The following is a 25418-nucleotide window of genomic DNA, read 5'->3' on the forward strand; positions in this document are numbered from 1 at the left end:
AGAAAACGACATAATTTCTCTCTTCATCGCAAGGTTCAAATTAATATTAATAAATGTACACGTTGAGATGAATCCCTTGACGTTCAATTTAACTAAAAGTAATTTTCGGTACGAATGATGTTTAATTTTGTTTCCTATATCCGTGTTACATCAAGGAAACGAAAAAGATGATAAAGCACGGGGTTAATTTAAAACGAGAATTTTAATTGAACGGGAGAAGAAGCAATAGATAACAGTGGGGTGAGCTGCGGAAGCATAAGCCGTACAGGAATATTTAACGAAGGGTGTTGATCTTCAACGGGAGGAAGAATTAATTTTTCAAACGGTTGGTTACTTAGCCGCTTCATCCCGATGAATGCCATCAAAATTCCACTGGAGCTTTGGCTCGATATCCAGAGCCACGATATCGCGATTCCGACCATCCATACAAATTGGATTTTACCAAATTGGAGTACGATTTTCACGAGGATCGGTTCCAAGGCACGCGTGCGCGCAATGGGTGGGAAAAAAACAGAAGAGAGAAAGAGATAAGAAGAACGTAGGGTCAGAAAGACGCTAGAAAGCGAGCCGTGTGGATGATGAAGCGAATCAAGCAACGACGACGGTTTACGTGCGATGCAGCCCTAAAACATCGCCAACGATCGGTGGAGCAAGTTTCCTGGAAACGCGTTAGCAACGAAACGTTTGTGCTTAGAATTTTCAAGCGTACCGAATTACATCCCCGTCACGGAGAATCAATGGTAACTGAAATACGTAAGCGACAACGGATACGACGACATTGTTCCTGCTCGTGAGAATTTTAATTTATTCCCCCGAGGGGTTAGCTGCAAGGATAACTAACAGGTCGTTAGTCACGAAATTCGTAAAACGGAAGTTTCTGTATTTAGATTACGTGGTTCGTCGACGGAGGTTCCCGCGTGAGAAACGCGTGGAAGTTGTGGTGGTATTCTACGCATTCGCTACCAAAGGGATGCTGGTATCACCTTTCTCACTAGTTTCTCACTCGATTAACTATTTTCATGTATATAGAACTATGCAGAGATGACAAGAGGAAAAATAAAAGATAATGAGAAAATAGGATTTTTGTAGAATAACAGAATTTATTTTAAAAGAATATTCTACAGAAAATATTTCATACATTGAGCTTTCCCTGTGCATACTCAGGCCAGTGATGTATGACAAGTTAATTAGGATCCCGGTCACTGGGATGCATCTTACGACTGTAGGTTCCAGTGGTCGTATCAATAGGAAGGGTTGAATCTTCTAATGGGTACCCCGTTATTAGTTTTTGGGCACCTCTTATAGCATTGGAATTAATTTACAACCAAGTCCACCAACGTGCAGGCGGTGGAGACGCTGTAGAGGATGGTTCTGAGCTTGAAGGAGAAGATGGTTGTTCAGAGCTGCTTGGTGGTTCAGCTGAACTCGAAGGAGAAGATGGTTGTTCAGAGCTGCTTGGTGGTTCAGCTGAGCTCGAAGGAGAAGATGGTTGTTCAGAGCTGCTTGGTGGTTCAGCAGAGCTGCTTGGTGGTTCAGCAGAGCTGCTTGGTGGTTCAGCAGAGCTGGATGGGGAAGATGGTTGTTCGGAACTACTTGATGGTGGCGCTGGGCTGCTGGATGGGGAAGATGGTGGTTCGGAACTGCTTGGTGGTGCAGTGCTACTGGATGATGGGGCAGAGCTGCTAGACGGTGGTGCTGGGCTGCTTGAAGGAGAACTTGGTTCTGCGGAACTACTGGAAGGGGAAGATGGTGGTACAGAGCTACCTGCAGGAGATGGTTCTGCAGAGTTGCTTGAAAGAGAATATTGCTCTGCTGTGCTACTTGCAGGCAAGGATGGTTGTTCAGAGCTGCCTACTGGTGGTTCAGGGCTGCTCGGTGGGGATGATGGTTGTGCAGAACTGCTTGCTGGTGGAGCAGGGCTGCTGCTCGGTGGGGAGGATGGTTGTTCAGAACTGCTTACAGGTGGAACAGGACTGCTGCTCGATGGGGAAGATGGTAGTTCAGAGCTGGTTACTGGTGGTTCAGGAGTGCTGCTCGATGGGGATGATGGTAGTTCAGAGCTGGTTACTGGTGGTTCAGGAGTGCTGCTCGATGGGGATGATGGTAGTTCAGAGCTGGTTACTGGTGGTTCAGGAGTGCTTGGTGGGGAGGGTGGTTGTTCAGAACTGCTTACTGGTGGTACGGAGCTACTGGAGGGGGGTGTTGGACTGCTTGAAGGAGCAGTTGGTTGCGCGGAAGTGCTGGAAGGTAAAGATGGTGGTGCAGTGCTACCTGCAGGGGATGGTTCTGCAGAGTTGCTTGAATGAGAATATTGCTCTACTGTGCTACTTGCAGGCAAGGATGGTTGTTCAGAGCTGCCTACTGGTGGTTCAGGGCTGCTCGGTGGGGAGGATGGTTGTTCGGAGCTGCTTGCTGGTGGAGCAGGACTGCTGCTCGGTGGGGAGGATGGTTGTTCAGAGCTGCTTGCTGGTGGAGCAGGGCTGCTACTCGGTGGGGAGGATGGTTGTTCAGAACTGCTTACAGGTGGAGCAGGGCTGCTACTCGGTGGGGAGGATGGTTGTTCAGAACTGCTTACAGGTGGAACAGGACTGCTGCTCGATGGGGAGGATGGTAGTTCAGAGCTGGTTACTGGTGGTTCAGGAGTGCTTGGTGGGGAGGGTGGTTGTTCAGAGCTGCTTTCTGGTGGTACGGAGCTACTGGAGGGGGGTGCTGGACTGCTTGAAGGAGCAGTTGGTTGCGCGGAGGTGCTGGAAGGTAAAGATGGTGGTGCAGTGCTATCTGCAGGGGATGGTTCTGCAGAGTTGCTTGAATGAGAATATTGCTCTTCTGTGCTACTTGCAGGCAAGGATGGATGTTCAGAGCTGCCTACTGGTGGTTCAGGGCTGCTCGGTGGGGATGATGGTTGTTCAGAACTGCTTACAGGTGGAGCAGGGCTGCTGCTCGGTGGGGGGGATGGCTGTTCAGAACTGCTTGCTGGTGGAGCAGGGCTGCTGCTCGGTGTGGGGGATGGTTGTTCAGAACTGCTTGCTGGTGGAGCAGGGCTGCTGCTCGGTGGGGGGGATGGCTGTTCAGAACTGCTTGCTGGTGGAGCAGGGCTGCTGCTCGGTGGAGAGGATGGTTGTTCAGAACTGCTTGCTGGCGGAGCAGGGCTGCTGCTCGATGGGGATGATGGTTGTTCAGAGCTGCTTACTGGTGGCACGGAGCTACTGGAGGGGGGTACTGGACTGCTTGTAGGAGCAGTTGGTTGCGCGGAACTGCTGGAAGGTGAAGATGGTGGTGCAGAGCTACCTGCAGGGGATGGTTCTGCAGAGTTGCTTGAATGAGAATATTGCTCTGCATTGGTACTTTCAGAGGAGGATGGTTCCTCAGTGCTGTTTACTGATGGTGGAGGGGTGGTTGGTGGAAAGGATGGTTCGTCGCTTGGTACCGTTGATTCAGGGGTGGTCGGTGGGGAGGATGGTTCGTCGCTTGGTACCGTTGATTCAGGGGTGGTCGGTGGGGAGGATGGTTCGTCGCTTGGTACTGTTGATTCTGTGGTAGTCACCGTTGTAGGTTCTTCAGTGGTGCCTGCACCGTTTACGGGAGCAGAGAACACAACAAATTTCATCTTAAGTCCAGTGCCTATTTTTCCAATCACTGACACGACTATAAATGGTGTGCCAATACCCCCTTTGACTGGTTTGATCAATACATTGGTAGGGTTGATGTTTCCGACCCCGACAAACGAAATCACTTCTCCAGGAGGAGCATTTGCCCCAAGTGTCACCCTTGGTATAACGAAAGGTATCGGTGGCTGAAATGAATTCAAATTTTGCATTTTTTAATCTCTACAATCTCTACGATTCAATGTTCTCTTAAATAAGCTACACCCTACAGTGGCGTTAAATTAATCTAGGGGTGTGTTGAACTATTTATGTTCTTAATCATGCTAGATGAGCGATAAATTAATGAAATCAAGGAAGCCGTAGAAGTTCAAGAATGTTACTGTTATTCCTTAACTCGAAGTTAAATTGTATAACGTCTCTGGCCAATTTATTCTATTGTTCTATATTATTTAATTTTGTCTAATTAATTTCTTGGTTTATAAAAGCAACAGGTTTCTTACCTTGATAATGACACGACGTTGAATTAGAGTGTCGTTCGGTGAACGATGTCCCAAAATTAAATGGTTAGCCTGCGTACAGGCTAACAGAGATATGCACACAAACAAAAGAACGAGCTTACGCATCTTGGCTGGTAGTTGTTACTGGTCAAATTGTTCTTTTAATTCTGCTATAGAATCGAGCATGATACCATTTATAGTTACTCCTTATCAACGATCCACACGATTCTCCGAACAATGAGTGATCAGTCAATCACGTAACTAAAAGATCTTTATCATCGCGTACGGTGGCAACAACTTACATAACGATGTTTACCTTATGTTCTTCGTCATGTAAAGATAACTGATACTTTCAATAGCCCGTTCATCGTTACTTTTATTTCAGGGCTCGAAATAAAAATGAAAACACGAAGCGAAAAATGTCCGAACGACGTTTAGAAACGCACAGATTTAATCTGTAGGGAAAGAGAAAGATTTCCCTTAATCATCGAAACGTGGCGAAATGCTTCAGATTTCAGCAATTATAATACCATGGAAATCATTGGTAGCTGATGGCATTGATGCCTTATCTTCTCGGTAGCGTATACCGCAAACTCATTGGGGGGTCTGATAAAGCTAGACGCGAGGTAATAAACGATAATGCATCATCTCTTCTTATCGTTGTTATCATCTTATCAATTGTACTAGAAAAAAAACCCTTTGACATCAGGTAGTACAATCGATACGAGAAAATATCCTGAGGTCTTCTTCGAATCATGGAACGTTTTCGGAACGTACAACAATAAACACGGTAGATAAGTAGATAAGCGTCAGACGCAGATTAATTAACAATTTTTCGCGATAGTCCTCCAGACACTTTAGATCAAGAGATCTATGATTTGACGAGGTTCATTAACGATTATCGAGAAATTCCTAAACGAAGGAAACAAAGCTGAAGAAGGGGTAAACATTTGATGGGTGAAAATTCCGTTTACCAAACGCTTCGTTAGAGCGTGGAACAAATGAATTTGTTCGCTTTGTTGATCGCTAACGAACAGGTTAATTCCTGATCGATCATTCCGAGCCGATCTGTCGCCGATGAGGGTTGCCGGTGGACGAAAATCGAAGGGAGATTGAAAATTCTTTCATTCCTATTCTTTTATTAATCTGTTAACTCTTCAAATATTATTTTCTGCGTCACGATCGATCACCCTTCGTTTCGAAGCTTCAAATTCGCCCCTAATACACTTAGATTGGAATTTACATTCACCGTGTTGTCTTGCGAAACAGCAATTGATCTCTTCAGCGGTTACTCAATTTAGCGGTTGCTCGTCTTCGATGCTGATCAAGTTTAACTAACGGTTAATTTATGCGAGAACGTGTTGTGGAAATTGTGTCGTGGCAAGAACTTTGTTGAATTTTAATGCTTCCTGACAGAGGGTTCGCGTAATCGTTAATTTGATCAATAAAAGGTGAAGAAATGCTTTTTCTAGCATCGAAGCTGAAAAGATTAGCTAATTATTTATCACAATGTTTCGTGGCCAATATATTTTCAAATACCTCATTCGATGGTAGATTACTTTGTTGTTATTACAACATCACAAAAGACTCTGTATCTATCACGTGAATTCGGAGAAAATTCTGTTTATATTATTTTCTCACGAATTTTGAGCGTTAATTATAGACTTGATTAAAAATATTCCCTGGTTTTCGATTCATCAACCGTTGTTACGGTGAAAGGTATCTAGATTGGATATGGAAGCGCGATTTCCGTTCTACACAAATTATTTTTCTTTCATACGACTGCGAGAGTTCTGGTTTACAGCCATAGCAGTGTGCACTTTAATTTCACCGGAGATTTATGCAAGCGGCTGCTTTGAACGTGTGCAACACGTAATAACCAGAATGCAACATCGGTTTCGCGTTTTCTGTCCTTTGAAACGGGCCGAAACGACAGCGATCTTAATATCCTCGCGAAAAGGATTTACGCGGTCAAGACTCGTATTTTCGTCCAATGAATGTTTCCACCTTTTTTCTAATTTCGCTGGACAATGGGATGTTCACGCTGTGCGCCATTCAGTTTCGCGTTAGGGTAGGATAACTTTTTCCTTTCAGGTTTTCTGTTCCGATTAAAACAGATTATTATCAAAGGAAGCGTGACACGTTAAATTCGGTCTAACTTAATATTCTAGCTTCAAATATTTCGGACAAGTTGAAATCTGAGTAGAAAAATCTCATCTGGATGTAAAACGCCTGACCTGGCTTCGGATACCGAGAAAGATTTTTAATAAGGGATGGGACTTCGAATAACCGTGGCAGACGGTTGATGGGTAGCGCGCATTTGCATAAAAGCCCCCGTCAACTTCGTCAACCCCCGTCAAGATCTTCGAACGCGTTTTCGTTAGGGTGACGCGACAAACTTCCAACTTTTTCCCCCCGCAAATCGGGGATCGAGAATCGTCAAACGAATCTGAAGTAAAATATTTTCCTATTCTAATCATTAGTTACCATTAACTGACTTTTATCCATCAGATCGTATCTGACAATCGCGAATATAGATAAAAATAAATAGCCAGTCAATGGTCGAATGAAATACGCAGTTCTAAAACCGATCGATTCGGTAATCGTGTTAATTAATCTAATTAAACCGCGCCTGTTCAGGAGATCCATCGCGCGATAAAGATTACACGTTTGACTTTTCTCAGCGAGTCGAAACGATCGGACAAACGGTGAAAAGGGCCTAGTTTTCCCGGCTACTTTTCCGCCGGCTTCTCATCACGACCGGACGCATTAATCCGTCGCGTTTCCGGCACGGCTATGAAAAATCTTGCTCGTGAAGCTCGATGCACGGAACCTGGCTGACCATTCGTGCATATGCGTGCGTCTGTGTGCATGTGCGGCTCGTACCGGTAATTACTCACGTCACGTGGCGACGTTGCGCCAACTAGCCGGCAAGCTATTTTTTTTCTTCCCCCTTTTATTCCCACCACCCTGGCGTTATCGTCGAGAGCTGACAGAACACGTAGGTACATGGTAAACCAGCTTAGAGTGGATAATATCGGTCAGCGGTTTTTTATGCCCAGCAGACCGGAGGAAAGTGAAAAACGCGGGAGACAGAGAGGAAGAAAGAGAGACTGAATCACGTGTATGATTTTTCCAATACTACCTTCCCGAAAAATAACGAAAAATAATTAAGGATACGATTTTCAGTTGAAACGCTTCGTAGAAAGAGGAGGAAGGGATTAAGGAAGTCTTCTGCCTCGTGAACAACGATCAAGGCGTTTCACGTCGTGCGATTATCCCTCGATTTTCCGGCTATCCTGGGAAAACGTTTCACTGTTAAGCCAACAATCCGTCTAACGACACCCTCGGACCTTTGCGCCGAACCGTGGATAGTAATTAGAGGACAGTGTGCGAAACGAGCGTGTTTAATGAAAGAAAATATCGTCGATTGATGTCTCGTATAGATTGTTCAATATCGTTGTGTCTAGTCAAACATTTGAATTTCTATTTAATTTCGAAATTGTCAATTTTAAAATTAAACGACATTTAGATAATGATATTTATCGATCATGATGATTAAATCATAGTCACCATAGTTTAACTTAAGGAGCCGGTTTACTGAAACAAACATAGATTTATTAATTCGTCGACAAACAAAAGGCTAAATGTAGAAACGTTTCTTTCTAAAAATAAGAAATCGCCAAATACTTTATTATAACCTTCTGATAATACGCTAAATTAACGCTATCTGTTTTCTTCGCCACTCACAGAAACAAGACGCACTTGAGAAACTAAAGTATTTATCGGGCAGATATTAACTACCATATCATATGATCGCGGCTTTTCAAACTATCAAAAATTTTTCAAATTTTATTTATTATTTTTAGAACCAGGAATACATAGATGTAAAGATAAATAGGATTTGAATGAAGAAAAACAGTATAGATCTGAATAAGAGCGAAAGGGTTAATATTCCTAATTACTTTCTATGAATCGAAGAAGTTTCGATCCTTCATTCTTATCGGCCCTCGGAACCTTAAAGACCGAGCTTCGATTGTCGCTCTGTACTGATATCATCGTCTTTGATCCGACTCGCGAACATCGAAGTGTCCTTTCGATTCGATATATCGATGCGGTACGATACGCAACCGGGCTCGAATCGTTCGTCATCGTTACTCGAGGCTTGGTAATTAAAAGCCGGCCGCTCGATGATGAACGAGCACGCGAGCCGAGCTGATTTTTCTCACGAGCTGGAAGATGGATCGTGGCTCGAACTCGCAACGGAGAATTATAGCCGATACATTTTTTCCTTGGCCCGCTCGAACGTTGGCCGCATTTGTCAGAATAATCCGTAATTCTGCCCGATGTAGGTCGGTCAATTGGGAAATATTGTAACTCCCTGTATGACGTCGATCGTCGGATCGGTCGGAAAAAAAAATTCGGAACACGTTCGTTCGCTGGATTAGATTGTCGGATAAAAAAATTTTTTCTCTCCACCACCCGCTTTTCTCGTGTTTTTCCTTTGGCCCGTTCAACGAGACAGAACCTAATAACGGTTGGCGAGTCGTGCGAAGGTCGATGTGTGCTTTTGTTTATTGGTTTTATCCGAGATGTTAGCGAACGTCGATCCGGATCTAAAAAAAAGTTCCTGTCGATGCTCCGTTGCAAATTTGATAAAGCCAGGTACACGTTGAGAATAAATTATGCATAGATAGAGAGGCATGGTGGTTTATCCTGGTGACAGGCATGTTCGCTGACAGTTTTATTTAATTTTGCATTTCAAAGAGACAAAAATACAGTTTTTACAAAATACAGGCTCGCCAAAAGAATAAATTGAAATTTAGAAAATGAGGATAAACCTCTGTAGGTATAATGTATCAAAGTTTCCTAATTAATATTGAAATTTTTAGCTGCTCGATCGATCGACGACTTTCATTAAACCTGTGGAACATGGATCGATTCAGCTTTATTTTGAGCTTTCGTTGATTAATTTTGAACCGGTGCGGTGGCTAGATTCCGATCGAATAGTGGACCACGCGGCGTAACTACACGTGTGTCTCGAATATTTCCATAAACATGTCACCATCGTGGCAAATTAGAATATCGAATATCGATCAGCGAACATTGGTCGGTCGGTTCTGGGTCGAGTCGGAGTCGGATAATTAATTCGGTGCCGGATGAAATTTACATCGCGTTCGACGATAAAACACAACGTGCATTAAAAGTTTTCACAATACCGAGTGCACGTTAAAAATGATTTGAACGTTTTTGCGTGTATTTAATATGAATCTCTGCCTCGAATAATTACAAGGGTTTCTCATGGTTTCTTTGCAATTGATCAAATGATCGTTCAATTCGGTGTTCCTTCCGCGCACTTTGGGTAAACGAGACGCGTGATTTCTAGAAATACCGTAGATTATGCATCACTGTTTCTCGTTGAATGGCTTCGTGTTCAGTGATTCGTGAACCGCTATCTGGTCCGCGTGACCGCACGGCCCTTCGCCAAACCAGCGCCCCGATAATAGTTCTAACCGTGCAACTATATACGATATGGAAATGCTCGTACGTACGCGGTCTCGTGTCTGTGCACACGGTGTGCTGGAAAAATCTCGATTCCATCGAGATCAAATCGGTTGAATGATTTAAACGAAATAAAAATAAAAAAGAAGGAATAAAAAATTCTGTTATAAAAGGTTGCAATTCAACTTCAACATTTTGCAACTACAGATTTTATGATATCGATGGATTTTGTAATTTTATAAATTAATTAGAGAATTATATTTGAAAATTTTTGGAGTATAGACTACAAAATTAAGCACCACTTTTCAAATTCGAATCTCTACAAAATACGATAAATGGAAATAAACTGCTGTAAAATGAAAAAAAAAACCGGAAAGCATTTGATTTACAAAGCAGCCTCGATCAAACATTCGAGGAGCACCCAGTACGTGTGTGCACGAATCGATATTCGCATGCATATGTATACGTTGCGGTTATTATTAGATTTCGATGGTAAAGGGCCACGGTTTTCCCGCGGCCCTATGAAAATGGGTTCGAACCATGTCTGACCAGCCTTCTGATCCTCGTGAAACCAACTGACCGGTTCTTGTACCGTCAAGATTTTCTCCATCAACGAATTTTGTGTAACTTTACAAGTTCCACAAACGAATAATGCGTACGCAATGCGTATATTATGTGTTACATGGAAACGAAAGAGAAGAGGTGAAACGTGCGTAGACTGCCAGCGATTTAAACGTCCACTGCACGTTTTATAGGTAAAAAGCTGTATCGAGCGGCCTGGTTATTGTTTGATATCCAATTAAATAGCGAGGCTTCGATGTTTACCCGCGAATGAAAGCGGTGAATTAAACGCGACGGTGTACATACGTGTATCGATATACAAAATTGACAAGCAGGAATGGTAGACGGGGCAGTCGAACAAGGTTGGTTCGTCCTGCAACAGCTCGTTTCACCGATTGCTTCCTGCATTGTTCGAATTCCTCGCTAATACCAATTCTACCGACTGTGTAATAAAATGAAGGAAAAGAGAAATTTACGGGAAAGGTATCGTTCGTTTCGCTTGGATATCATCGAACGCCCTTTGAATTTGAAGATGAAAATTTCGATGAAAATTAATTATAAATTATCTTCATCTCGGTGATCTACCGTCCGAGGTAGATCATATGTACGTTTCATAGGATCGTCGTAAAAAAAGCGTCTCGTTCAATTGACGAGCTGTGTTGCCTCTCTTCGCCAGCCGCGTTCAATGGTCCATTTCATTATTCACGGAACAGACAAAAAGCGTATTTGCTTACGTTGCCGCGTCAGTAAAATCAATGATCCGATGAGCCGTCGTTCGGATGATGCATTCGAAGCTCGTTGACCTCGATTCGCGAAAAATCGGGATTAAAGGTTCTCGTTTGGCCGTGGCCTCCGTCGGGACGAAACAATTTCATCGGCCGCTGTCTCCTCTGAAAATCGTTTCGTCGCATTATACAACCACACCTGTGGGACCGTGCTCGGGAAATCTTTGAGCCGTTCGCAGGAAACCGATCGTTTTGTTTCCCCTCGTTGCCTGTATTGCATTGTCCAATCGACGTTGCTTTGTAGTTTTAACGTTTCCTTCTTTTTCCGTGCTACCACGGCACCCACTGTCCTCTCGTAACCGGGGAAAAAGAAACGGGAAGACGAGCGGATCGTTTGTACAAATAACGTTTAATTATACGAGGAGCGAAAAATGGTTATTTTTAATATTCTCCTTTCGAACTTGATTGAATTTGAAACTACCACGGCGGGGTACTAGCAGGATGTAATAAGATTAAGAATGCATGGAAAAATGTTAGAGGTTTGAGGGACGTTTTCACGGTCTCAATGCGAATTCCTCCTTTTTTACGTGCCTCGGTACTTTTCGAATTGGAAACGCCCCTTGTCAGTCCGCAGGGCTTCGTCTACCTGTAGCTAATATCTAAATGGACCGGCCAGACATGCACGGTCACGCACGAGGCACGAAAATGCGAAGGCACGTAAATCCTTGTCGCGATTAAACGCACGCTCGTGAAAAGGTACGGGGAATGTCGGTGGACTGTGAAAAACACGCGACTGTTTCGTCGGTTTTGCAAAACGATGACGTACAGCGTCGGGCAAAGTAGACTTTCCTCGGAAAAATGGTGTTACAAAATTTTTCAATTTTGACAATTTAGATAGAAAACTATATAAATTCTATTCTTATTTATTTTTGAAATTACCAATAGTTTTTCCCTCGAAATTTATCGAACCACCCTTCCCTGCGGTATAGAAACGATATTCACCCTTCGGTATCCTTTTCCGTATCCTTGTCCATCTTTCTCTTTCAATGGAACGATTTCGAATCAGAAACTAACTTATCGCGCGAAATTCGAAAGGGACCGAAGCAATTTCTAACCTTCTTTCGCAATGATATCCAAGGTGTAAGAAGGTAGACAGGAGGGGCATCGAGCGGTTGGTGAGTCTCTTCAAAGAACAAGCAAAATTCAAGCACGCGTGTATCAATCTCGAGTGCCAATCTCGAGTAGAAGCGTCTCTTATCTCCCTACCTTTGATATCAGAGGTCCGTGCTGCTTTCCTGTCTTTGGACTTTCCTCTGAAGCTGCTCTTTCTACGGAGGGTGTCCCGTATGTAGGAAACACCCTCTCTCTTTCTCTCCTTCGACAGTTTAATATCCGAGCTTGCAGATCAAATTTCTTGCGTGCTTCCGCGTTGTCGACGATTCCTTCGCCCAGCAATTTCATCAACAGACAGCACCATTTTCACGCGATTTTTCCCTTTCACCCCTGGTAGATCTACTCGTTTCTTTTTCTGTTTCTTTCCCTCTGACTCGTATATTAAAAGGTTCGTTCTTTGAATACGTATAAAGGGGATAGTGGTCAAAGGAACACGCGAGCTCGTGAGATGGATCCAAGAATATCCATTGCATCCTTAATTACTTTCGGAACGGAACGATTCTCGAATTACCAGCTTCGAAAGGAAATAAAATCCTGGAAAAAGGGAACGCACCGATTGTGTTTTGCGATGTCGGATAAGGGACTCGAGAAACCATCGTCGACTTCCGTCTCCGCGCTGCGAACGGTCGGTTGAACCGGAAATAAGCAATCGTCGCGATGCCTTCGAGTTGCTCGCAGGATCGGCCGCAGGTCGTTTCTAAAGCGAAGAAAAGAGAAAGAAGGGGTCGAGGTCGAGTCGCGGCTGCGTGAAAATTCACCGTCCATGGTTGTTCATTAAGGGCAACCTTGTGGCTTTGTTAGAGTACCTGGCGAGCTTTATCAACGGGATCCATAAGCCGTGAAATTACGAGGATAGCCGTGCACCGCCTTGTAATTTGACGATTCGCGGGCTACTTAACACCGCCACGACACCGTGTATTCCCCATAATCGGCAGCGATCTGTAAGGCTAAACGGTCAACCCGTCCGTCACCAACGGGCAACAATGGATCCTTTCGACCATCTGATATAGAGGCAGCGACAAAATGACGGGGCTGTTTCGTGGCTGGCTGACACGACGTTCTGAAAAACGCTCGGTTCGTTCTGCACAATGGATCGCTGGGAACGAGCTAAGTTTTTAGTCCATCGCTCTTTTCCTAACTGGAAAACTGATCAACGTCCATCGCAAACGAAAAAATTACCAACCCTTCGTGGCCGTTTTTTCAATTTTTCAATTTTCATTTAATCGAAAGTTTCCTACGTGATTCATTACACGAGTTACAACTTCCATGTTCTATTTCGTTGCTGCAATTAGTCTAGCGTTAATTCGTTTCAATTAATTACGCAGCGTGTTTCACGGCGCCTTTTCCAGGGTTTTCCACGAAACCTCGAAAGAAGTTTCGCAACGAGCTACTGGTAAACAAGGAAGCGCGATAATTTCGTAACAAGCCACATAAACAGTGCGTAGAAGTTCAATTCGAGGAACTGTCGTCGCGATATTCCATCGAAAAATCAGATTATCTTTCGTCACGGCCGGTAAATACTCAGTCAGGTTTAGAATTGTCCTTCGGCATGGAGATTAACCGCTTGTCAAGCAATTTTTCCGCCAACGTTCGATAAACCGGCGCGAATAAACGCGCGGCACTATCTTCTCGCTTGAAAGAGTTTGGACCTTCGTCGAAACGGGATGAATTCACGGATTCGTTTTTAACCTTTCACCGAGGACATGCATAATTTATGAGGATCTGAAACGAACGTTCGCGTCAGTCATTCCCGATATTGCTAGCTGTAATAATCGTTGCTTCGAATGAAAGGTGGAATAGGATTTTTTTAATCAGAGATAGATTGTTTTATGCTACGTTTATAAATCAAAATCACAAACGAGTGCACCTATTCAGGTGTTAATTTAATGCATGTTTATTGATTAATGCACCAGTGTCGATGTGATGCAAATTCGGAACAATTTGTGACTTTAGAAGATATAGATCCTTTAGAATAAATCGGTCGTTTCGTTTGAAACAACCTAATAAATGTGAGCAAAAGGATTTACAAAAAGTTGATTATGGTAAATGGATCGCGAAAGAGTGTCTACTTTGCGGGGCAAATATTCTTTATCATGCAAATTGCCACGATCTTATGAATGGCTGATCAGAACATACGTTGTAACGTGATATCTCATGCAAAGAAAGGATAATAACGTGATTTAAAAACATTACATGCCACTTTGGTATCTCGCGAAGGAACCATGAAAAGCACACCTAGATTTACACGATTTTTCTTTATCGTGCCCTTTTTTTCGACTGATCTTGCCCATCCGAGCGTTGATTTTCACTGGCTCGACGAAATACGCCGTTGTATCTTTTACTGTCAGATAGAAATTCTCAAAATTTTATTGAACAGAAAAATTAATTACACTCTTTAAGACGTTTAAACGTTTACATTCTTCGGTTTTATCAACAGCAGCGTTAATTACTCGAGTAATCAGTTTAACACCTCTCGTTGTTCTTCGCAGCTACACTATGCGAGTAGAGGAAACGGAAGAGATCCATCAAGCTCGTGTTTTCCTTGTATCTTGCGTTGATCTTGAACCGGTATTTCGAAGAAATCAGTTCGTAGCTATGGTGTCCAATGAATTGAAGCTCGAGAATTGCACGAAAAAACGAATAATCCCTTGAGATAACAGCCCCTCGAAGGAATGTTAATCGTTACACAGCTAATTTTCGCATCCGATTTCTCGATGATCGTTATCTGATCGACTTCAACGTTCAAGCACCAAGTTATTTTTGTCAACGACCGAAAATTCTTCAACAAATCAGAGGAAAAATTTGAAGTGTTATAACTTCCGTTTGATGAAATATCTGTAAGTTGCGATAAGACAGTCTCGTGATTAGTTTTGGCAAAAGTTCGATAACGTCGGATAAAAGATTTTTACCGAAATACATTGTGTTATAGATTACAATCACGATTTATCGCTAATTATTTTTTATTGTCGAACTATTGAACAGCACCTGTTTTATTATTACGATTATTAATTGGATGATTTGAAATGTGATTGTTCATTACCGATAATATCGTTACCTGATATTTCATCGATTGATATAAAAAAAGAAATATGGGTCAAAGGATATTGACCTTTTTCATTGTTATTGATTTCTATAAGAAAATAATTGATTTTGGTAATTATAAGGCACTTGGGGTAATCAAAACACGTGCAAGTTTAATACAAAATTAGAACGAGGTTTAAGATAAATTTAATGATCGTAAAATAGATAGTTCGTTTCGAGACAACAACAACAACAACATCAACGACTAGGGTGAAATTGGATTTGAGGGTGAGAGAGCGTCGCGACGAAGATCCCCAGCGAGAGCCTTTGTTTCTCCCTGGCCCGTAGCCTGTTTGCTTCCGCAACAGGAAATTAACAGCTCGGTTCCATGTGCGACGCCCGTATTGTTCGCTCTCCCTGTTGAAAGTAATCTGGGATTTGTCGTGCTCGTGTGTGCCCCGATATTAACGGAGCAACCGCGTGACGTGCTTGCGACGGAAGCCGCGTAACGCTTGGCTGTGGCGCGCGATACTTGTCGCGGTTAAGTAGCAATTTAGTTCACAGGTGAAAAGCGAACTTGTGCGTGTTCCTCCCTCGTAATTGGCAACCCCTTGATCTTCAACGCGGACCGGAAATCACTCTGATTCGATAACTGCGGTTCGAACTAAAATGGTAAACGACGTAAACCGTACGATAAATCGGGTCTTGATAAGTCGAAAAATAATATCTAAAGAAATAGTATCAAATTTTAGTAAAGACCCAATTTGACTATAATATCTAAAGAAATAATATCAAATTTTAGTAAGGATCCGAAGGAACCACCCAATTAATTATTAAATTAAATTTTGATTTTCTAAATTTTAGACTATTCTCTCCTGAAATTCTTTCGAATTTAAAAATTCATATATTTATGCGGTCCTGATTGATCTGGCTCTGCAAGTTAATATAACCTCGCACTAAAGTAGCCACTTCGCAGCGAGGATTACGATTTATCAGTGAATCAAAGAACAGTCAGCGAAACGAGAGCAAAGTAACACTTTAATACTCGCTCGTTGCCAATGCTCGTAATCCGTCTTCCGCGTGCTCATTGCCTTTTGCAATTTGTCGCCGCTTGCGACATCGGCGATGCGGTTTCAGTGGGCTAATTAACGAAAGCGCAGTCTGAAAGATCCCCGTGGGACTGGCAAAAGAGAGGATGTTGGCCGCTTTGATACTGCCGCAGCTTCCTAGCGTTTTGCCGTGGCTGGTCGGTTCAATCCGACCGACGAGCTACCACCACTTTACTCTTTGCTACGTTGAATTTTTGCTCGAATCACGGGAACAGGGCTTTTGATTATCGCTTCCGGGACGTTTCACGAACGATGCTTCCCGGAATGGACAGCGTGTAAGAAATTTCGGAGATTGGCCCTTTACCAGGGTTCGAGTTAAGGTCGGTTAAGGGGCTCGAGCGAAGGGATGCAAGAGGGTCGCAGACGCTTGAAACTGCTCCTTTGATCTCTGTTGATTCTCTTCGTCGTTTGTGTACCGCAATTCGGCGAATATGCTTGGCAAACTGCATGGATGTACGGCATGTAAAGAAAGAGAATTGGTGAGTTAAGAGATGCTTTCACAATGCTGGAGGGTGGTTACTGGAGAAATATTTTCACCCTTTTGTGTCTTGTATGGAATTTTCTATAATAATTAAAAATGAATTCAGTTTATCTCAAAAAGAAAAAACAAATCTAAAAAGAAGAGAAGGGATTCATCCTGTTCAAAGATTTATATCCTCGAAGACCCTCCCTCTTTTCTTCGACTCGTTCGTCGAAATTCGTGTCAGATGAACGAAAGACCGGCCAGATTCCCCATCAAAACACTCTCTACGAAGAGTTATTCTCCATCAACAAAACGGAGAACCTTCGTGTTTTCTGGCAACCTTTCATTACCCTCGTCATACGAATACGTTTCAGTCGTCGGTTTCACGCTTTCCCGACGCATTAACGGTGTGAAAGCCGAAAGCGAGGAGTTGGCAACCCTCTTCCCTTTCGATTCGTGCCAGTCGCCCCGTGGAAACGCGACAAATATTCAGGAGAAACGTTTCTTTCACGAATCGCAAAGATCCTCCAAATTCTTCTCCAATTGCCTCGAGGGAAAAACTTGAGATAAATAGAGTGATTTCTCGCCTCAAGTTTCTTCAGCAACGTCTCGAATCAGGATTCTACTTGTCCCATGATATCCATCTTGCAGTTTTTGGGTCTCCAGGCCATTGTAACTGTCCTACTGTCTCTGTAAACGCTTCCGGATCCATATTCCAGTAAATCCTCGAGCAGTTACCGCGACAAGGACCGATCCCCTCGATCGTTGACCTTTCGAAACTCGCCTAAACTCGTACGGCGAACACCAGGATACGTTTATATTCAAACTACCAGTTTCCCTGGTAAGTAATGGGGAAGATTTTTCCGTTCGACGGCGTGAATGGTGTCCCTTTTTCGCTCGGCGAAACCATCGACTGGCGCGATCGATTCGAATCGTACTCGGATTTCGACAACGCGAGGAATCTGGGTCGCGTCTTTTGTCGAACTCCTTCCGGTCAACCTGCTACGGAATTGAAATATTTTGCAGACGTTCGAACATCGTTGCGAGCGGGAAGAAGCGGACAAATGCTTCTTCTCCTCGAACGATTGATCGGGATTGAAGTTTCAGAAACACGGTAAATATTTGCTGTTTGTCGAAAAACAAGCTACCGCTGAAACGAATTCGGAAATATTAATTTCAAGCTAAATGTTGAAAATTATTTGGAAACTAATAATGCGTTTTATCAAGAAAGTTGTCGATCCTGGATTACCTGGGATTGATTATCGAAAATACTATTAACAGACAGTTCAGCCCCCGGGATTGCACGACGTCGGGATTAGTATACGTGCATCAATATTGAATTGGAAGTGTTATATTCGATGAACGTTAATTAGGGCTAACAAATCCTCAACTAATGAAACAGTTATTGGGAAAAATGATTTGATATTAGATTATCAATATTGTATTAATAGATTTTATATTGATATATGAGAATGTTTGATTTTGAAAATCATATCACTATGTCGTTCAAGGATTTTTATCGAAATTTCGAAAGGTGCATAAAGTTTCAAGTTTGACGCGATGCTGAGACGCTTTAAGAGCCACGTTTCCTCTGTTTACGCCTGGCGCGAAACTTCCCACCAGCATATTAGTCGTTCGGATTTCCACAAATTTACGAGATCCGCTTGCATTATCCTCGCGTTTCAACGTACTCGACCATCTGTCTTGAGAAAACGCGTCATAACCGCGGGCCCGTATGGCACCTTCTGTCGCATGCGAATTTTATTACCTTTTACGGGGCCATTTTTCGCTGGGACCATTTTATCAGTCTCAGCACGTTCCAGGATTCGTCGTCGAAGAATTGAAACTGCGAACGTGCGATCTTGAACCATTAAATGAAACCTAGTAGCGGGAAGCATGAAACAGCATGTTATTACGTGGCGTTTTATAATTACGTAATAATTAACACCAAAGTAATTTGTTATTTGAATAAAAATATCTGACGAATTATTTTGATATTTCAGATGCTGCGTTTTTTCAATACCTGTCTTCCCTTCGATGATCGTCCTCGCAATATTCTTCCCGTGTTACACAGCAGACAATCGGGAAAAGGTACGTACAGGAAGTATTAAAATAAGAATTTCACGTGAAAATGTTCATTCCGTACGTGCATGTGTACCAACCGAGACGTTTCGACGCGAATGCTCGTTTGTTCCAGCCACTTGGCGAGCAATATTGTCGCGAATTCTGCCGATCGAGGAACTTTTTAATCTATCCGCGGCGAGAACGAGCAGATGCTTTCAGGCTTTTTGTTCGACGAGGCCCGCCTCGAGCTTTCCCGATCGACTGGCGAATTTTTCCTCTTCGTGGCGAACTTTCGCTCGAGAGATTTCGAGCTATGCCATTCGATCTTCGCTTCCTCCTTCTTCGAAGCATTAACGATGAGTTAACCGAGATGGAGTTCGCACTTTCCTATTTTTTTTCTTTTACTTTCTCATACACACACACGGTAACAATTTATTTCAAGTATCTTATTTATTTCATTTCAAGGGTTAAAATTTCTTTCGAAAGGTAACTGTAAAAAGTTACCCTCGAAAAAATTAATCTCTGAATTAATTCGGAAACGTTCCACCGAATCTAGTTACTCTGCATCGACCTCAACTTTCTTGCTCGGTATTTACACGAACAGCAAGGCTTTTTTAATTCGGCCGAGCCGGAAAGAGAGGGATGTTTTCATCGTCGTATTCCGTCACGCGACGCTGCAGCTTCCGGCCAACGTGGATCTCCCTTTTCCTCGAAACTTTGACGACGTTCCACGAGGAAAGTAGCCGGAGACGTCGAGCCGTGTTTCCAGCGGGAAGACTTAATCGGGGCTGAACTTTTTCATTCGTCAAACAAAAGCCGTGTCTCCGCGACGGCGATGCAGGGCCCACATCCTGAACGCGTCCACGAACTTCCATACGATGACTATCGGCTGTTCCGCGCGGCTGATCTGCCGACAGTGAAACTTTCGCGAAGAAACAATCGTCGTTTTAGAAATCGTCCGCTCGATTGAATAAATCTAACGTGAAATTCGTCGAACCGCGACGCGTCGCCTCTCGGGAGGTTTCTTACTTTTTTTTGGTTCACGACTGAAAAATCGTCGAGGGAAATTGACGTTCCGTTTTTGGCTGAAAGGTAGCCGGGCCGAATTGCAGCCGGAAACGGTGAATCGGTGAACGTGGCTCGCTTTTCAAGCATTGTTCTATCCAGACAGGAAATGTCCTTGTCTCTTTGATGCCGAGAACATCACGGTTTCGAGACGTTTCAGAGAGCTTTACTTTGTGGCCTCCTTTGAAGAGTTATCCTTTGGTCTTTGCTCATATTTGCTCGGAGGATTGCGGTGCTGAATTATAACTGGTTAAGTACCATTGTTTAGGTACATTAGCACGTTTGTTGGTGCGGTGATTAGCAGATTGAAATAATTTAGCAGTTTTACATTTATTTTTATTCAAGGTATTACCTTCTATTTTCTATTCAATTCATTCGAAATTTTCCACCCGGAATCTTCGTATATACGAGAGTTTAATGAGGATCGTTGCTACTTTGCATGGAACCTGTTTCTCATGTAAAAGTAACAGCGTTTGGCTCTCCGGGCACGTTAGAAGCATTTCTGGAAAATGTCTGACCTGCGCTGTCCCTATTCTACTAGCTACCCAATTCCATTCTACTGTCACGATGCACCAAACGCGTTAATAGTTTCAAATTCATTTCCCATTACAAAGAAAAAATACTTCATACGAATAAAATGAATTATTAGTTAATTTCTGATGATCTTCCTCATTTTATCCTAATGTAGAAGCATAACCGTGATGCTTAGGTTTCGTTTAATTTTCCGGCAACTATAACGGAAACGATTACGGAGCTAGTTTTCAGCGAAGCGTTCGAATTTTTTTAATCTCTCGAGCGTGAACGAGCAGACGCTTTCACGACGACGACGATTGCCGACTTGACGCGACGCGTTAAGAGCTGCCAGCACGCTAGGGGGATGAGAGACGCTCCTTCTCGCCCGCATTTCACCCCATCTGCTTCTCGCACGCCACAGGATTCCGGGATACTCTGGACGTCGGAATGACGTGTCGGTAGAGATTTCGTTCCGAATGCCGGGAAGCGTTGCTCGGGAAGCTCGAATAACCAAGGGAAGCGGAGTGCAGGTTCGCGAGAACGCTAGCTACGCCGTCCTTTAACTGGGCTACGTATTCTCGAGGGGTTGCGTCAAGCGTGAAAATATAATTTTTAACGCGACCCCCGCTAACACGCTCGCGGGAAAATTCGTGTCCTTCTTTCATCTGCCTTCACCTGGCCCTTTTTGTCGAGGATACGCGTCTCGAAATAACACGTTACGATGTTTTATTCCTGTTTCATAGAGCTTCGCCTGTATGGAAGTATCTTAACCCCTCTTGATATATGGCGCTTTGTTGCGGAATATGGAGATGCGAACATGTTCCGCTTTGCGACGATGCGTCTTAGGGATGCAAGGTGTTTCTGTAGTTTACTGTTGTTAGCATTTTTCTGAATCATCGACTCGGATTTTAGTGCTTAGATTTTAATGATATTCTTCTTAACTCTTTGACTACTGAATACTCCAGCATGCTGAGTACGAAATAAGAATTCATTTTTCTTTTTTATTTCATTTCATTTCTCAATTTATTTTTTCATTGTTTTATCACATCATTATAATTTGATAATATATGGCGTGTAATTAGTAATATACATTGATCACAGTTATACTTTATCAACCCCTAAGATCGCTTTACAACAAAGTTTGTCGAACCGCCCTCATCCCCAAAAATCACGACTCGCGACGCATAATAATTCGGGCGAAGCTCGTTTAATCGCGTTAACGCGACCTCTATTTTTCACCCCCTGCCCTGGTGTCCCCTTTGGCATCGCGTATGACCCGTTCCATTCGCACCCCTACGGTCAACCAGCAGGAAATTCGAAGTAGGAAATTGCCTGTCCCTGGAGATTCAAAGAGGGTGGATGCGCTAGGCCGATCTCGGTGCAGATGCCAAGGAAACTGTCCAGTTCCTCGCGATTTTACCTGAACGCAGCCTCCCTATGGACTTTCCTTAACGTTCAACCCTCCTGCAGCCCTAATTCGTCCGTCTATGCCTTCTCTGTTGGCTCGTCTTTGTCCCCGTCCCTTTCCCTTTTGTCTCTCCGTTCACGTTTCGTATCCCACCCTTTGTCCATCTTCCTCCCTTGACGTCGACCCCGAAACTCAGAGGGGATGCTAGTCGGCCTATCCAACCGCAGGATGGACTGGACGGAGAACGGGATACGGTCAAACCAGGACCTGTTACCCTGGTAACGCGATACAGAAACTAAATTCTGTATGTATTCTCAGACTAAGTGCAACTCGGATCGAAATTCCTCTGTTCTTGAGTAAATATTTCGTTAACATTTTTATATGGAATCTCGCAATTAATGTTAGAAGTCGATGATAAAATTTAACTCCAAGAATCTTATAAAAAATATGTAGTAATATAAGGGAACCGAATACTCCGGTAAATTTTAACAAACTGGTCCAAGCAAAAGGCATCATCTTCGACGCGTAATTTTGAAGCAGCTTTCGACCAGGCTCGCGTCAACGTTAATTACCTCTTCATATTTTTTTCCGCGTCTAAAAGAGCCAGTCGTGTCCCTATCTGACGAGAAGGCTGGTTCGCCTAGAGGCAGATCCACGGATTTTGCCTGGCTGGCCACGAATTGCATACAGCCAGGTGCCCTCGTCGTCTAAAGAGGCCGTGAAAAACTTGCTCCGCGAGCGAATGCCACGCTTCTGTATTTACATTAAATATAAAATCATGCAGCGAGAGTCTGAACGAGGCTCGATCTTTTCGAGCGTACCGATGGATTCCTCGTATCGTAATTCAATAACGTTGAGTGCTACACGACAGCCAATAAGGGAAAAGGGCAGTCGCGAGAGGAAACGCGCGTCTACATTTCTCCCTTTTCCTTTTTCCTTTCTCGTCTCCCTTTTCCTCCCTTTGTTTCTTTGGTATTATACCTTCTCGCGCTTTAACGGGCAAACTGTATTCCCCCGGGGATCATCTCTATGAGCTCTGTTTGCCGCGAGTGTAATCGAGAGGCTGACTGTTTAATCCTTTGATCGAGAAAGGGTTAAATTACGAAGGGAGTGCATTGAAAATTGACTGAATTGAAGTTTCAGTGTACAGACATTGGTTTGTATAGAAGTTAGGAAAGTACTTGTTGCAAATATTTGAGGTCATTGATTAACCACTTTACAGGGATGAAATTAACGTTCGAGATTATCGTTCAGAAAATATTTTTCAACTTTGACGATACGATAGAGTGTCCGATAGATTTCAATTTTAACAGAAATTCTTGTTTTCTCTGAGGTGGTGAACAATCGGTAATAGACGTATACTTTTAGTGTCTAAGAAACGTTTCTTCTTCTGTGTTATTTGAGATAACAGAAACAGGATACTTCAAACGAACGAAGTGCTTTATCCTGTATCGTAGTTACACTCTTTCACACCTTTTGATTGCGACTCCGAAGCGAAGAATGAGAAACCGTTTATAGAGAATGTGTGTCTTTGGAATTGCATTTTCTTTTAATCAGAGAACATCACATTTATTTCAATTACCATGAAAATTTTATTTTAATCAAAATATACGATCCTCGGACATTTTTATAAAAGAAAATTAATTATTTTCTTTCTTCCAGTGAATACTAAAATAATTTATAAAAATTCATACCCAATTTATAGATAATTACACTTGATAGATACCTTCACCATTGTTCTTCTTCTTATACATTCAATCATTATCTATATTTTTATTAAAAGAAAACGTGAAGGAAAGACGAGAGATAGGTAGAGAGAAATTGTAATTCTCTAAGAGACTGCCTGCAAGGCTGAGAGGGTTTTTACGAGATTATTAAAAAAAAAAGGTGTGTTTCGTAGAGAAGGGGTCAAAGGGAACAGAGGGGTAGCCGAGAGGAGTAACGAAACTTCCGGTAGCTCAGAGCTCGCTTCCGGCGTAAGTGGTACTTTAAAAATTAACCGTGGGTATTATATAGTTTTTTACAGCCACGGCATCTTAACCCTGGTTCGTATCGCGTTTTATGGACTGGCAGAGCGAAAATCATGCTCGGTGTCGTTGGTTCGGGAGCGGAATGAAACGCGTCGCGGAACATCCGCTTGTAAACGAACAACGTTATCCGACCGTCTAAGATGTATCTAATAAAACGTCAACCCTGTAAATTCTCGTTCGTCGAAAATTCAGAGTGAAATACCGCGCGACACGCCGGCGGGTCGGCTTCGCACGGAAAATTTATCGCTCCTACCTCGAGATTAACGATCGAGCCGCTTCGAGCTTCGAGCGTTCTTAATCGCTCGTGAACGGAGCCGAGTTAACGATCGCGCGTCGCTTAAAATCGTCGCGCTGGAATAATTGATCATATTGGTTCGACATTTCGCTAACCGAGTAATTTAAAAACACGCCTGAAAATATCTGAAGCGACGCGAGTACCGCTTTTAGTTAATTTTTCTATAAAAGTCTGAACGTTTCTATCGAGAAATTCAGTTTGACGGAATGGAAAAATTCGAGAGTAGAGCACGGGGAATTTCAAAGCAGGAAGAAGGACAATGCAATTTCCGTTCGGTGTCTGGTCTAACGCGGAAAAGGAACGTTGCTAATCAGGTCGGCCGGATACCATCGATTCGTCGCCGGGCGGAAATTTCTCCGCGTGATAATTACTCGCGCCGGGAGCAGGAACTATTCTAATTCGATGGAAGCTGGTTCGCGGAAACGCTTGGAGCGCGCAGGATGTCGCGAAATATCGCGCGAGCAAAAACGTTTCACGGTTAGAACATAGACAAGATTTGTAACGCGTTCGATCGAGTTTTCTGAAATTTTCTTGCAATTCACTCGCGCATTTAACTTTTCGAAATTTTCATAGCTCGCTCGATATTCCGTGAAATTCAGTGAAGTTCCTGGAAACGGTTCATATTTCGATGAAATTAAGTTCGAGATATTTGGATATTTTAAACGATTGTTTGTTTATTTATGCTTTTGGTCGGGTTTGAAGTTCCGTTTCGTTTCGTAGCGGCAACCCTCGGAAACTTGTCCAATTAATTTTAAAAGGTGCTCGAACGAAAGGAAACTTTTAATTACGCAATCTGCCCGTCAAGAATCCTAATTCCCGTGAATTTTTAATCCAACCTTGTCCCTCAGAGGTGTTGCCGGCAAATGAGCCGGGACTGGATAACATCGAGACGACGAGCTGATGAGCCCCTTCGTTTCCTTGGAATTGCGCTTAATTAAAACGCGATTGCGAAACACTTCGACAAACAATGTTGAAAGATTTAATGGGCTGTTTTCCTTCGTAAGAGAACAGGGCTGTTCAAGGTGCGCGATGCTGTTTTGAAATTAAAGCCTCGAAAATTTACAAGGCGTACCTACAATAATTACGCTGATTACAGAAACCGCTAAGTTTATAAAATTACATACTGTGCGTCGAGTTGAAAACTTGGAAAACTTAAGTCCTAGAGTTCACCGCCTAAGTACCGTGCGTCGCCGACCATCTGGACAAATTCTTGTTATCTATGGAAAAGCAAGTTAACAAAGCGATAAATTTCTAAGTCCTCACTTCATCAGTTGAGCGAAACAAGAGTTAACAACTTTTAACTCTTTCCGGACGGATCTTTGGTACCCATCGAAAAGCATAATACGAGGAGCAAGTTGACTATGGGAAAAATTTCCAAGTCCTCGTT

General features: G+C 43.1%; 1 protein-coding gene and 1 long non-coding RNA gene across 2 annotated transcripts in view; one reads left to right on the forward strand and one right to left on the reverse strand.

The window, feature by feature from the left end:
* Positions 1-25418, forward strand: part of LOC117605989 (uncharacterized) — a 177002-nt gene that overhangs the window by 75290 nt on the left and 76294 nt on the right. The window contains exon 4 of the long non-coding RNA XR_004581848.2: positions 18660-18747. This is a non-coding gene — a long non-coding RNA (uncharacterized LOC117605989). The remainder of the gene's footprint in view (positions 1-18659; positions 18748-25418) is intronic.
* On the reverse strand, positions 1106-4329 carry LOC117605986 (uncharacterized). Its single transcript, XM_034327895.2, has 2 exons — positions 4106-4329; positions 1106-3793 (listed from the first exon to the last, which is right to left on the reverse strand). The coding sequence occupies exons 1-2, from the start codon at positions 4226-4228 to the stop codon at positions 1319-1321; spliced, it is 2598 nt and encodes an 865-aa protein (XP_034183786.2). The 5' UTR covers positions 4229-4329; the 3' UTR covers positions 1106-1318.

The sequence above is a fragment of the Osmia lignaria genome, chromosome 2, assembly GCF_051020975.1.
Source record: "Osmia lignaria lignaria isolate PbOS001 chromosome 2, iyOsmLign1, whole genome shotgun sequence".
Classification (NCBI taxonomy): domain Eukaryota; kingdom Metazoa; phylum Arthropoda; class Insecta; order Hymenoptera; family Megachilidae; genus Osmia; species Osmia lignaria.

Coding starts and splice junctions, on each gene's coding strand:
- LOC117605986 (XM_034327895.2), bottom strand. CDS start 4,228: ATGCGTAAGCTCGTTCTTTTGTTTGTGTGCATATCTCTGTTAGCCTGT. Junction 3,794..4,105: donor AACGTCGTGTCATTATCAAG/GTAAGAAACCTG, acceptor AATTCATTTCAG/CCACCGATACCTTTCGTTAT.